The following is a 15019-nucleotide window of genomic DNA, read 5'->3' as shown; positions in this document are numbered from 1 at the left end:
AAATTCTAAGTTAATTTGAGGACTATATATCACAAACCTAGGGTTCTGTTAGGCAATGTGAAAAGCTAACCAACTGTTTATTCTGATGCTCTCTCCAGTAACAATCTCTAGATTGTTTGGACAAAGCCAGAGTAATCACACAGAACTGATGATGGAAAGGCTCATTCATCATACAAGCTTTACTTCCAAACACAGTTTAATTATATCTACCATCAGTATAACTTTACCATTTATTTCCATTGTTTTAGAAAAGGGAAATAAATATAGTTAAGAGACCAAAGAAATAAAAGGAATTAGCACCAAAATGTATTGGTTAGTAGTGTGCAAGCAAATGCCTTCTGTACCTGGTCAGTTTTATGGTCTTCCTGAATTCATTAGTAATTGGAGCTTTGTATCCTCCTTTCCTTAGTAAGGAGTCTATGGTCTGAATATGGTCCCATCCTGTGGAGAATCAACCAAATAAAGTATCAGTCAAGTACATGTAACAGGCACCTTTGGGTAACTACAAAATGACTTTGTAGAGGTCAGCTGTCACTGTAGCCAATGCCATCAACTCCTTTGTTCCTAAATACAACCATACAGAAGATCTACAAAGGCAGATTCATCACATATATAAATTCTAGTTACCCATAACTGAACATTAGCTTCTTTATCTCAACCACATTCAAAGACAAGGAGTCTTAATAAATTGGTAAAACTACTCAGTCCTATTTCTAACAAGCTGCAATCATTGTACTCTCTAACAGTGACATTTCTAAAAAAGAGGGAAAAGCTTTAATGTTGTGACAACTCAGTAGTATTTAAAACTGCAGCAACTGGTGGTCTTAACGATATCTTCTGTAACCCATCAAGAATATTTGTGTGCAATATTCAAGAGCGTTTTTATTGGATGTGATGTTGAAAATATCCTAATACTGAGGCCCTCTCTTTCTTAGGTATGCTTTATGGAGTGTATGTACACTGTAGGATTAAGATATTTTCTAAAGCATTCCAAAGAAATCTTCACATAACTGCCTTAAAGATTTTCTTGCTTAGGGATTCAATGATAACTTGTTGCTGTTATGTATTGGAAATTTATTTGAATAAACATAGGAAACAAAATTTGAATGTTTTCTGATGAGAAGAAAAGCTCTATAAGATAAAAGAGATACTCGTTTCATCAAATATGAGGATAAAAAATTTAATGGTGGACTAAGATGGACAGAATATTACAAAGCAAAATTATTTTATATTGCAGTGTTTGTAAAGCTCTCTGCTGTGCCTTGTAAAATAAGAAAATGTCTGTTGATTAGGAAGAGTGCAGTCCAAGAGTTCATGGATTCACAATGATCTCAATATTAGTGGGAAATCTATACTCCTAATATTAGAAGAATGAGTAATGACAAGCACCTAAGAATGAAACATTAGATACTGACAATGACAATGAACCACGTGACTGACTGTCAAATCAAAGGCTTATTTGAGATACAAGGCTACGTATAGCACAATGCAGTAAGAGAAAATGGCATTCCTAATTATGAGTGAATTGTTCCCAAAAATAAAACTTAACTTCCAAAAATTTTGCTTCTTTCACTGTATACGTCTGTGAGTATATGCTATCAAACATCAGGACAGAGATTCAACTTTTGTGTGAATGATCCACCAATTTGATACAGACATTGCAGTGGCAGTGTGGAAGAGTTATTTCTAACAATTTGATACTGATCAATTATCAGACATAACTGCAAGGTCAGATATCACAGTTCAATTTGTGTACTTATTTAAATTCTTCACCAGATCATATGAAATAAAGTACAACAATGACCTTGCTCCTTTGCAACCTCCGGTAGGTAGGTGGCGGTGCGTTTTGATCCTTTTTCATTGATGAATTCTATTCTAATGCCATGTACACCCACCTGAAAGAAATTGGCAGCTTTATTAGTACATTCTTCTTCAATAGAAACAAAAACAAAAGGTTATAATTTAACTTTTAAAAGAATGTAATTGTTCCCTTCCCCTGGTTTTTAAAAGTACATATCAGTTTTCTCTTTCAAAAGCCATGACTTTGGATTTGAAGGCTATTATCATGGCCATAGAGACTAAAAATAATGATTTGCATGGGCCCAATATGTGCTGGACTACGCTATTTGGTCTACAAATGTGAAACAATCATTCTGGGACTATGTGTTGATGAAGACAGTAGATGACAACGATCCTGTTTCTACTCCCGAATTGAGACCCATGACAGTGAGGAACTAGACAAAAGGAACTCACTTCAAAGAGGTAGTAAACAATCATCTTTTTTGCAGACACAATGGCCACTTCAGATTATATTGTAGAACTTCCTGTGCTGATCCCCTTCCAAATTGTCTAGTATGTTCAAGGCTTTGACTTCTATGTAGCCAACCAAACACTTTCAGATAAGACTGAACAAACAATTGCCAATAATCAGATTGGGCACTATGCAATACCTTTCAATTTAAGAGCTAAAGATTCCGGGCCAGGGAGATGGCTCAGTGGAATGAGTGCTTCCCTGGTAAGCACAAGGGCCTGAGTTCAATCCCTGGTTCCACCAAAAAAATAAATAAATAAAAAATAGAGCTAAAGATTCCAAACCACTCTGGGGTGGAACATTTTTACAGTTTTTCTATAATCCTAGTCAACAAACTGTATCTGTTTGCAATGGGAAACAAATTTGTGAGAGTGAATTTTAAAAAGGTAGTCTTAAATGTAGGCAATATCTTGCTTATGTTTTTAAAAAGTAATGTGGTTTTTTTATTGACTATCATTTAGTGAAAAGGAAGCTGTCCTTTCCCACATATCTCACCTGAGTAATTTAAAGCTAAAGAAAAATCACTCCAAGTTCCTAACTTCCTTGTAAACACAAAAATGAAATTTAAAAAGCATTAACCATCCCATTCTATTCTCCTAAGTCTCTGTATACCTCAGGCCAGAGGTTCTCAGGTAGGCATCACTGAGGTACTAGAGGGCAGATGGAAGATCAAATGAACATTAGTCCCTGGGATGGAGGCTTCTTTTCAGTATATGTGAGAGAAATCGTACACCTTTATTCTTTCCCTAGAAGAAAGAGATTCAAGAAAACCTCTTTTGGTGCTTTTTCCCTTAGCCTGAACTTTCTAATTTTTCAGGGAATAAAAAGTCCTCTGAGAAATAAATTTCATTCTTTTTCAGGGTCTTCCCCACATCTATTAGAGCCTGTCACATTTTTTGAAAAGTTTGTTTTTTTATTAAAACATATCTCTGTGGATATGTTTTTATCAATACTCTTATTAATCTCCTTCTGCTAAAAATGAAACTAGGGCAGCAGTTAAAAGTAACACAGTAAGGTCTGTCTCCCATACTATGTGGAAATGACTGGATAGCTGAGGCAAAATATGAGTGCTTAGCTGTCAGTCATCACTAGCATAAAGGATATCTACTAATCTTTTCAGTGCCTGACAGAGCACTGAAGCAAAGACATATTTGTAACATTTCCTATCTACTTACTTCCTGATCAATGACTTGGACATTCTTTCTTTTAACAATATCTGTTTCTTTATAATTTGCTTTCTAAAATATTCAGCATAATTTGTGCTCCATCACCCAGCCAAGTTATTTGTGAATCTTCAACTCCATTCATCAAAAATCAGTCATGTTAAAGTTGAAAACAATTTTGGTTTTATTAAAATGTCTAGTCAAAATTGTGAGAGGAAGAATATCTTCTTATAAGTGACATTAAAGTGTCAAACAAAATCAGTGATACTTAACTGGTAAGAGATGGAAAGGTAATTTTAGGAGGCTTCATACTTCAGCATGAATAATTTGGGCAAAAAAACAACTGCCATGATGACTTTTATCCTAGTTGAACTAGATAACCTCTAATAACCATCTGAGCTTTGACAAACTATGTATTGGTGGAAAGTGATTTGGGCAAATGACTAGGAGGGTAATTTAAACACGTAAATCCTTAATAGTACATTCTGTGTTTCTTCAACAAAAAATATCAGAGACTTTAAAGCCTAGTAACTTAGCAATTAAAAGAAGTTAATTGTATAATATGTAGATAAAGTTATTTATATGAGGTTAAGTAAAAATCAAAGAACATGTTGACTACAATCAGAATTACTCATGAAGACTATTTATTTGCTTTTGAATGTTGTAAATACCCCACCAACAAATTTGATTTAAAAATCAAACTTCTTCTATTTTGATTTCATAACATATTTATGAACTTTAATTCTTTTCTGGGTTCCTATGATTCTGTATAACTGAAAGAAACCCATAAGTTGAGCTGAAAGAAACCTGCAAATTGAACTGTTCAAGTGTGGCTTTTTTTTTTTTTTTTTTTTTTTTTTTGCGGTATTGGGGATTGAACTCAGGACCTTGCGCTTGCCAGGCAAGTACTTATTCTACTGAGCTAACTCCCCAGCCCCAAGTGTGGCAATTTTTAGGTGAATCCTTTGTGAGAAATACTCTTTGTTAGAGGTCAAAAATATATTCCAAAACTCTATAAACCCAAATCTAGAGTGACTTATTTTTCAGTAGAATCAGAGAATAGTAATAATGTTTCTAACAGAATAAAAATACAATAACTTTTTGTCACCTGTTCAACAAGAGCATTTTCTTTATTCTTAGAACCAAAAATGCTGCCAAATAGTCATACTGCACATTCAAAAGAAGAGAGTGGAAAACTGCCTGCTGTGGAGAATAACCAATTCTGAAAAACCTGTGGAAATAACTGGTTTGGCAAATTAAGTCATCTACCCTGAAGTGACTACCAAATCCAATTCCATATTGTTTCAGGCAGATGTCCATCACAGCAGCAACTCGAAAATGCATCATTCATGCATAAGAAGTGAGGCCTCTCTTTCACAAACTGGAAAATCCTACAGTCCACCAGTATCCCAAAAGGAAAGGGCTAAAGTTAGCAGTTATCATACCAGCTAAATAAGAGATTAAACTAGGGAAGTGGGATTCTTTGAAGCACGCCTGGTCTAAAACTTTACTGCAGTAGCTTTCTATTTCTAAGAACGGATAAGGAGACAGTATCTGGGAAAATTATGTCATCAGGCATATCCCTAATGTTGCCACTGCTCAAAGCAGACAGGTAGCAAAAACTCTCAACTTGCAAATCTAACTTTAGAAAAGTCTGCATGTCATTTTCAAAATTACTAGAAAATCTGAGAGAGAAAAATACCCTCAAGGTCCATCAGATGTGATAATATAGTATTCTTTTAATCATGACTGTACTTTTGCTAAGCAGAGCTATAAATCAACTCACATGGTAGTAAATTAAATGTAGGACTCATAGATAAGAGGATATGGAATTAAACAGAGCTGTGTGCTGAGAGAATATTATGACCAGTTCTACAGATTCCTATTTCATGCTAAAAAGAAAGCCACATTTATTCTGGACCATTCCATTGCAAGTGATTTCATTAATGCTATTATACAATCTTTTGTTTTTAACATTGTTCAGAATGATTAAATATGAAGATTAATATTAAGACCATAAATTTATATCTTGATTATTCTGGAGTTGATCATTCAGTTTGAGGATTATGCATCCTCATCTCCACTTGGCCTTACTTTCTCATCTATTTCTCTATTTGTTCATTCCTCTATCCAAGGGCATATGGGCACAGAGAGCACAGATCCACACAAATTAATCAATTTTCCTACATAGTAAAAGGTTTGGTACGAGAAGAGATTATAAATAATAGCTAAAATGAAGCTTTGAGACTGTCTGCAGGTTTCATTTATCCTTGTTATCTGGCCTCTTATTAGAAATGTGGCTTCACTTAAAACTATTATCCGCTAATGCAGTGACCCTCAACACAGGAGTATTTAAAAGGTGCCCTCTTCCACCCCATTATAATACATGGTTCATGTTACATTTCCTAGTCTATTGATAAGGCAAATGCTAGCCCTAAGATGTGCTAGCAATCCTTCAAAAGAGTCTCATTTTTACCTGTGCAAACTGGCAATATGAATAGGCTGAAACATGAAAGAAGTCAGCTGGCTAAAAGCATAAAAGTATGTAATTTGCAGTACTCTGGTTAAGTCAAACAGGTTCCATGTTGCAACTCTTTGACCACTTTATCTTCCCAAAACCAGATCTTCTCCTGCTCACATTTTGGCCAGCAGAACCAGCCAATACCATAGTCAGTCCACTTAATCCCATTCTCAGAACCAAAAGTTGAGCTACCCTGTTACAATGTGGCCATGGCCCAGTCTACTCATTTTGGGGAGTTCATCTTGAATAACAACAGGAGATCAAAGAATAAAAAAAATTGTTTGAAATGTCTTCCTGCATGAAATCATTTGGAAAAATATGCTATGTATTTAACAACAAAGCCAGTTACTGCCCACCCACATAGACCAACCTGCCAGGTTCAATATCCTAGTGCCACTGAATTAAAATGATTGACTTTGCTTCTAATGAGAGGAGTTCAGGATGTTTGGCACACCTCACTTTTTGAGTCTGGCAACCCAGAAATAGCTCAGGGTAGTACAGACACAAACAAGTAATGCTTTGGGCAGTTCATGTGTTGGACCCAGTCTGCTGTTTATTATATTCTAGGAAGAAAAAAAACATATGTGTTACCTCCTTCAAAAACACAAAACCCATACTGCAGCACATTCCCCTCTTGAATTCATTGCCTCACAGAACCTTATGCCATATCCTAGCTCAGCTTTATGAAAATAGTTACTCTTTCTGTTCCTGATGAATACAAACACAATGAAGAGAGGAAATACTTCAATCATTTTTTGAGGAAGGATAATTAAAATTTTAGTTCCCAAGGTTGATGATATGTTTAGTTCCTACTGAACCAGGCCTTCCTAACCTGACACTACCAAAAAATAATTTAGACTACTTATTATCTAGATCTGCTTCCTAAGTCATCACACTCATGACTGCTTCATTTTAATCCATCCACCAATTTGAGAAGGCTAAAGTTTTGCAGGTGTCCATCTGATTGATAAGATCCTTTCAGAACCTAACCAATTCATATAATTTGAACAGTATTTCTGAAATTTAGCTTTTTGGCTAAGCAACTTTTGTTTTTGTAAATTTTATGAATTATTATTATTAATAAAACAGTATATATGTTACAAGAAAAATGCTTTTAGAAAAGTATAAAGGTGAACATAAAGATGACCTGTAATCCTATTACTACCCAAATATAACTCTTACCTTAGTGATTTAAACTGTTTTCTTCTAAACTGAGATACCACCAAGAACTATATTTTAGACAGTTTTGATTCATTGTCTGATCAGTTCATCTAGGGTATCTTTTTCTTCTTTACTTTTTCTGTATTTAGGACAGGGTCTAGAGGGTCTACAGGGTCTCTCTATGTAGCTTGGACTCATAGTGATTCTCTTATTTTCAGCCTCCCAAGTGCTGGGATTACAGGAGCACACCACCATCCCAAGCCTCAATCGCCGTCTCAGCGCACCCCATAGGCAGGGCTGGCATGGCACACTGGGGATCAAACCCTGGCCATTGCACTCTGCCTAAGCAGGCGCTTTAGTCTGCTGAGCTAAACAGGCCAGCCCCCCTAGGTAGATTTATTTTCAAATGCCCTTTGAAAAGCTTTTAGTAGAAATATAAATAAATCAAAAAGGTTAAATGATTTCAAAAGCATCACTTAAAAGCAACCAACCTTTTAACATATTTTACAATAAAAGCTCTGCTTTATCATCTACCTCTGCTGAAGCTTTTTTTCCCCTTCACTTTATTTTTTAAAAACATCTGCAAAGGTCTTCTTGACCAAAATATTCATGTTTCACTCCAACCTAAGACTCCTACAAAATGTCACTTTCACCTTAGAAAGTAGTTCAGTTTCCATGGCCTTTGCAGAACTTACCAAAGGATCTAAGCAACTACTTTGAAGATAACAATATGCAATATAACAATTGTTGAATTCCTGTAATCTTGGTGGTTTTTTCTTTGTAATTCTGTGTTGTTTCTAATGTCTTACCTAGTTTTTACTCTCTTTATTGACCACCTAGAAAAAAAAAATCTTACCAAAGGACTAATTAGTACCAATCTGATTCATGTAGTAGGCTTAGACATCTTGTCTATCAGGAATGCAAGCCTAATAGTTTATTCACCGTATCTACAGAGCAACAACCTGATGACATTTATTTTTGATAATAACTGATGCATAGCAAGAAAGTACCTGAACTTGCCAATAATCACCCCCATGAACTGTTAAAGAATTGGTAAGATTTTACATAAAGCGAGATTAAACAAGAGGTGCTTTGAAAAGCTTTAAAGCCAAACATGTTTATATATCATTTATAATGAAAGAACTGTTCTTATGCTCAGATTTGCAGAGAACAAGTGACTGTTCGGAGTATAATTAAAGAAAAAAACAATTTCCTATAATGATTAATTATAATGAGCATTCCATAAAAATCAAACATCCTGAAGCTTTCAAAAGCAAAGTTCAGGCAACACAGGTGACCTTTAAATAAAAAAGCCTGCTCTTCATCAAAAACATGTTCATCCCATTTTTAAAACAGTGATGAGGGAGAGAAAACTCAAAATCTAGAGATGTGATTTAGTTCACTTTCCAAAGGCTGGAGTGGGATTATCTCTTGGCAAACATATTCAATATGAAACATAGTTTGCTGACAAAAAAATTAAGAAAAAATCTTACCGATGTTAGAACTGCACATTGAGTATATGACTCTTGTAGAGCTTTAACTCCCTCTATAAGAGATTTGTTCTTAAAAAGTTACATGTGGGGTGAACTTATGAAAATAAATTAAGTTAGAAGTTATGAGGATAATAAGTCCTACCTATAATAAGCCCTTCTACAAAGCCAAATATCTACTTCTAAAGTGAGTAATTCCTCAGAATATATTTACTTCACTTAAGTATATCAGGTTGTCTTAAAACAAGAGGATATAGTAACAAAAGAATCATTAATGGCTTAGAATATTTTCCTTCCTAAAGAGAATTCTTTTCTGATAAAAGGAATCTAAAATGTACAATTTTTAAATATGCACTATTTTTCCACTATTGTTGGCAATGACCATTTTAAAAATTAGGAACCTCTTCTTAAAACTTCCAAATGGCCACTGATGATTCATTCTCTGGGCATAAAATGAAGCAGAAGCTATTTTACAAAATGGAAAATAATCACAGAAACACATTTTTCCACAGTTCAAAGAGACCACAGATATCACCTAGTGCAACCCTTTCAGCTTGCTGGGGTAGAAACTGAGATCTGAAAAGTCACAGAACTGGGCAGTAAGGGGGTAGGAACAGAACCTGGGTCTCCTTGTTCACAAAAATCAGCACTTTTAGGAACAGCCCCCCCCCCACACACAGTGCTAGAAGAGAGATAAAAGAGTTTGTGGATTATAGAGAAGGAAGCATACAAGTGTCACCCACCAAACATCACACTGAGAAGAAAGCAGAAACAACTGGAGGAGGTCTGAGAATGAACTAAGCTGCCTGATTCACTAAGGGTACTAATAGCTAATGGAAAAGCTTATGCATTAAATTCCCTAAGAAGTTCCTTTACTTTATATATCTTTTTTCCTTACTAGGCTTCTCAAACACTGACTGATGCACAGGAAATTCTTTTCAGATGGTATGAAGGTGTGAAGCATTTCTTTCCCAATGCTCTGCAGCATTTGAATCAACACTTAAAGTAGAGCATCAGGACACATTACTGCTCAGAAAGTGATACTGAAGTCTCACACAAAAACCTCAAGTTCTCTGTAAAAATAACTGTGAAAAGTATTTTTCTCTATATACAAAGCCTATATATCCTTTTTAAAAAGGAAGTAATCTTACAAGATAGGCAAAATATGCTATACATCATCACTGGACAAAAAAAGGGAAGAAACAGAATGTACACACCTAGAGGTCTTTTCACTTAGTAACTGTGATTCATGCTAACCACCTGTGTATGAGTGGAAACTGTTTTCAGTGGTACATCAGGAGAAGCTAAAAAATGGAAAGCTATATGGAGGGAGTGAGGATAAAAAGAAGAACATTAACTTCTATATGAGAGGTAATGATGCTAGCAAATTTATTCATCTCATCATTACTCTCATGAAGGTTATTACCAAAGCACCCTATTATTAACTGCAACTGAATACATCAGAAATGGAGCTGTGATCACTTGAAGTGTGCCTCAGAGGTTGTTTTTAAAGTGAAGCGCAGCTCTGAGTTTCTGGAGTCCAAAAGGCTCATGTATGATGACAGAGGCTTTAATATTTTATAGACTAAATGAGACTGGGGACTTGGGAGTCTAGTTTTACAGTTCTGGGACTCTAGATTTTGGCATCACACAGAATCACTCTGGCCAGCATGGGTTTGTTCCATGCAACTATTATGTACTAAAAAGAAAAACAATCTGTCTTAAGACCACAAAGTATTGCCCAAGTGACAGCCATATACACAAGTAAGATTATCAGTGATCCAGAAAGCTAAATATAGGGACGAGTACCTTAGGTTCATGAAAATGCCCTTAATCTCTTTAAATAGGATCTAAGAATCCAGTTTAAAATACAAAAATATTTCTTGATGCCATCAAGTGATCTTGCCTGTAAAGCTAAGAAATAAAAGATGCCTGATTATAGCTTACAAAATATTTTGACTTCCACCAGCAAAGTGCTACATTAGCATCCACAACATCACTGGTAACATACTTACTATACACGTTCTTTTACAAATGAGAAGCTTATTCATTTATATCATCCTGAAAATGAGCAGCTATGACGTGACATGCCTACAATTATTTCTCAGTTTCTCAAGCAAATGTCTACTCATTGTATTGACACTGGCTTTATATACTTTCAGATTCTGTTTTAAAAGGAAACATGGCACCCAAAGAGTTTAACTATGTTAGTCCTAGGCTGGCTGTCATTTAGGAGGGCTCCCACATGCTGCATGAGTTTTTCTTTCTTTCTAAAGCACCATATCTGGCAATCATGCTGTCATTCAGAATTAAGATAATGCTGACATCTGAAGAACGCAGAACAATGGTGACAAGTTTCTGTGTTCAAACACAAGACAGATCATGTTGGGTTTCTCCCTAGGGTAGTAATTTCCTTCACTTAACATTCATTTTAGCCTTGTAGATAGATATTTTAATTTATCAGTTAATAAACATTTTCCCCAGCAGGCACAGGGGCCAGGGGTTTGATCCCTGGTGCCGGCCCGCCCCCGGGGCATACTGAGACGGCAATTGAGACTGGGCATGCTGGCGCGCACCTGCAATCCCAGCTCTTGGGAATCTGTAACTAGGTGAATCACAATGAGTCCGATCTAGTAGTGAGACCCTGAACACCCTGTATACCCTTCCCTTAAAAAACAAAGCAAAACATTTTTCCCCAAATCAAATTCCATCCTCACACATACCAGGGCAATAGGTAGATCATGATGTATGCAATGATCAGAGATTCTTTTTTTTTTTTTTATGGTCAGCTCAGCCCACCTTGGGGGCGGGGCTGACATGGCATGTGGTGCTGGGGATTGAACTGAGGTCCCTGCATGCTTGCTTAAGCTTGCCTAAGCAGGTACTTTAGACCACTGAGCTATCTCGCCAGCCCTATCAGAGATTCTGAGAAGGGTAAGGGCACCGATCCAACTTATGTCTATAGCCTTTTGTGGGTGATCTGGTTGTTTTTATTGGTTTTTAAAAATGTTTTTAGTACGGGGTCTGCAGAATCTCACCACACAGATCAAACTTGTAGTGATCCTTCCTGTTTTTCAGCCTCCCAAGGACTGTGGTGCCCACCACCACACCCAGGCTCATTCGCTGTCTCAGTGTGCCCGGAGGGTGGGGCCAGCATGGCAGGCCAGGGACAGAACTCCCAGCCACAATCTGGTTGTTTTTAATGCCTACAGTAGTCTGATTTCTGGAGAGATTAATAGTTACACTCATTTTAGATGTTTTAACTACTATTTTGATGAAATATAACATATGAACTCATTTTTGGTCCTTCTGTCAATTCATTATTGATTTGAAATCAATTATACCTATTTATGAAATCATTTATCAAATATTCTACATTATAAAAGTGATTATTCTAGTCACTAAAATAAATTCCAGAGCAAATCTTACTTTCCACTAACTTTCATTATAAAACTAGAGATGTGTTATATTACCAAATGACAATTCTAAATAGACTACATAAAAAACCTTGGATTAAAAAAGACAGATAGTAGGTAGCTCTATAGCAGTCCATTTGCTTCCTGGTAGTCTCAAAATTAGGCAGCTATAACTACTGGCCACATGCCTCATCCTCACGATGACATGGATGTCTCTCATGTTAATGAAGTTTCTTATCTCTGTTGTTTGAGATATTTAGATTATGCCATCTTTCTGTTTTGATCTGGGTGGGGACTTTCACCCCTTTATTTAGGGATTCAAAGGTAGTGATATACTTCACCAGTGAGTGTCAAATCTCAAACTTTTCCACCAGAAAATCCCTATGTTAAAGCCTTCTGCTTATAGAAAACACTATCTTTACCCTTAAAATTCTCTATGAAAATTCTGCAGTAATCTCTTTGTTTTCTGATATGGCATAAATATATACATAACTTTACATTTCAGGTTAAAATTAGATAGTTGTGGTGAATAGGATATTTTCCTCTTGGGAGAAAAGCTGTACTGCTTTGACAGTATAAAATTTCTCTAAGTGAAATGTATAATTTTGTAATATAAACTGACTTCTGAAAAGGGAAAGTCACAATAAAAATTAACTATACACAGAGATAAGCAGACTTAATCTTCTTTTAAATACTATGTATATTCAATATGATCATATATAAATAGCCAAATATGCAGATTTATTGATATAAACATATAAAGAATGGAATGAAATAAAGGTATCTGTGGGGATTTGCTATCAAGATCCCACCTCCCATTCCAAAATCCATGGAAGACCAAGTCTCTTGTATAAAATGGCAGAGTATTTGCATATAATGGGCACACGTTATCCTGTGTACTTTAAATCATATCTAGATTTTATTTATAATAATGAATATAATATAAATGCTATGTAAATAGTTGTTATACTGTATTGTATCTAGGGAATAATGACAAGAAAAAGGTCTGTAAATATTCAACAAAGCAATAATTTTTACATATTCCTGATCTGTGGCTGGTTGAATCTTCAGAGAACCTGCATGCTATGGAGGTTTTCAACATTATTCCAAAGTGTTAACAGTTTTCTCAGAATGGTGTTATTATGAGTGACTTGCATTTATTTATTTATACTTTTTGAATTATTAATTTTTTCTTCAATAAATATGAATGATTATCATAGTCAATGTGTGTATGTGAAATTTATTTTCCACTTTTGTGTTAAAATACACATAACAAAATTTACCATTTTAACAATTTTGAAACATCCAATTTAGTGGTGTTACACACAGTCATAGTGCTGTGAAACCACCACTACCTAAAATTGCACAATTTCTTCATCACTGTACATGGCACTTTGTGCCTGTTAAGCAGTCACTTCCTATTCACCCTTCCTTTTATGGATGAATACTATTAAGTTGTACAGATATACCATATTATTTTTATCCATTTATCTACTGAAAAATATTTAAGTTGTTTTCATTTTTGATCATTCTGAGTATTACTGATATGAACATTTGTAAATTTTTGTTCAACACTTGCAAAAATTCTTTGGGGCATATTTGTAGGAGTAGCATTGTATCAATATAACTTTTAAATGCCTTTAATCCAACTCTGGTATTCTATACTTAAAAGTGACAATGCTTTTTCAGAATTATGAAAGATAACCCTTAGAATATCATCCCCCCAATAATAGTCCATTTTCAATCACAATGGTACATGTTTAAAGAGCAACTCACATCTAATTTTCACCCTCTTTGAGGAGAAATTTCACTTGTGCCAACTACTTGAAACAATGATAAATTAACTGAATAGTCTTTTTCTCAGTCTACCCATTCTAGCAACATCTAATTCATTTATAAATGCTTACAAATAAAAAAAAATATATATATAGCTTCAATAGGAAAGTATCATTTAACAGAACAAACTATTCAGGCCCTAAATTTTATATATTAAATATGCAAGACTAAGAAACAACATAGAATCCTCCAAAATTCAAATTTGTAGATAGTGACCAAAGACAATAACTTGTCCCTGAAAGAATATACAGTGCCAATTCTGCTTTACTTTCCCCTTGCTTCACAGAAAACTGATATATCTGATGAACATAAAAGCTCAATGACAACAAGGTTAATGACAGCACTGGAAGTGAACTAAAGAAGATACTGATTTACTTTGTACTTACCCATACTTACGTAATATCTTTTTGATTTTTTCCTTCCCCTAATATACACATGCACACATTTATACAATATATGCTAATGAATGTCACACATACATATGTGTGCATAATGCCCAAAATTGTACCTACAACTCAATGGCAGCAAGCAAGAGTAGAAAAATTTCTGTAGCTTAGTCATCTAGATGTTAGGTTTCTTTCCCTATTATTCCCAACTCCACCCCTATACATATTGCACCTTGCAATCCAGAAAGCAGAAATAAGAATTGGGCTAAAGAAGAGAGTACAGCAGCCTTAAATCACTAAAAGAATCCAAAATTTAATATATAATATAAATAAAAGGGTAATCTGAGTTGGCGTCACTTAAATACAAAGTACTATAGAATATGTTCATAATATCAGTGAATTTCCTCTTTAAGACAAACCAAATAGGAGCAAAAAACTTACAGAAACTATAAGACAAGAAATCTAAATTTTACAAATGTTTTATACATTCCAACTTTGCTAGGACCAGAAATACTCATTTTATTTCTTCCTTTATAAAAATCCTAAAATGCCATCTTATATTCTGATAATGGTCTAGCAAATCCCATCACAAAACCCAAAAAGAACTCTGTTACCCACTCAGCATAGAAAAGATTTACAACAGCTCTGCTGTAATAATTTACATAATAAAGATGTTTTTCAAATGAATATCAAGAACTTTACAAATGTGTTATTTTGCATTTGGAAAAAGTGAAT

General features: G+C 34.9%; 1 protein-coding gene across 2 annotated transcripts in view; it reads right to left on the bottom strand.

Moving 5' to 3' along the window:
* Nucleotides 1-15019, bottom strand: part of Ammecr1 (Alport syndrome, mental retardation, midface hypoplasia and elliptocytosis chromosomal region gene 1) — a 130398-nt gene that overhangs the window by 4425 nt on the left and 110954 nt on the right. For both annotated transcript variants that reach the window (XM_004640035.2, XM_023699897.1), the window contains 2 exons: nt 1805-1895; nt 345-441 (listed from right to left, as the gene is read on the bottom strand). In XM_004640035.2, the coding sequence (XP_004640092.1) occupies nt 345-441; nt 1805-1895 (188 nt within the window). The remainder of the gene's footprint in view (nt 1-344; nt 442-1804; nt 1896-15019) is intronic.

This window comes from Octodon degus, unplaced genomic scaffold (assembly GCF_000260255.1).
Source record: "Octodon degus isolate 3935 unplaced genomic scaffold, OctDeg1.0 scaffold00117, whole genome shotgun sequence".
In the NCBI taxonomy this organism is placed as follows: domain Eukaryota; kingdom Metazoa; phylum Chordata; class Mammalia; order Rodentia; family Octodontidae; genus Octodon; species Octodon degus.
The sequence above is the reverse complement of the archived record's forward strand: the minus strand, read 5'-3'. Positions and strand labels throughout refer to the sequence as shown.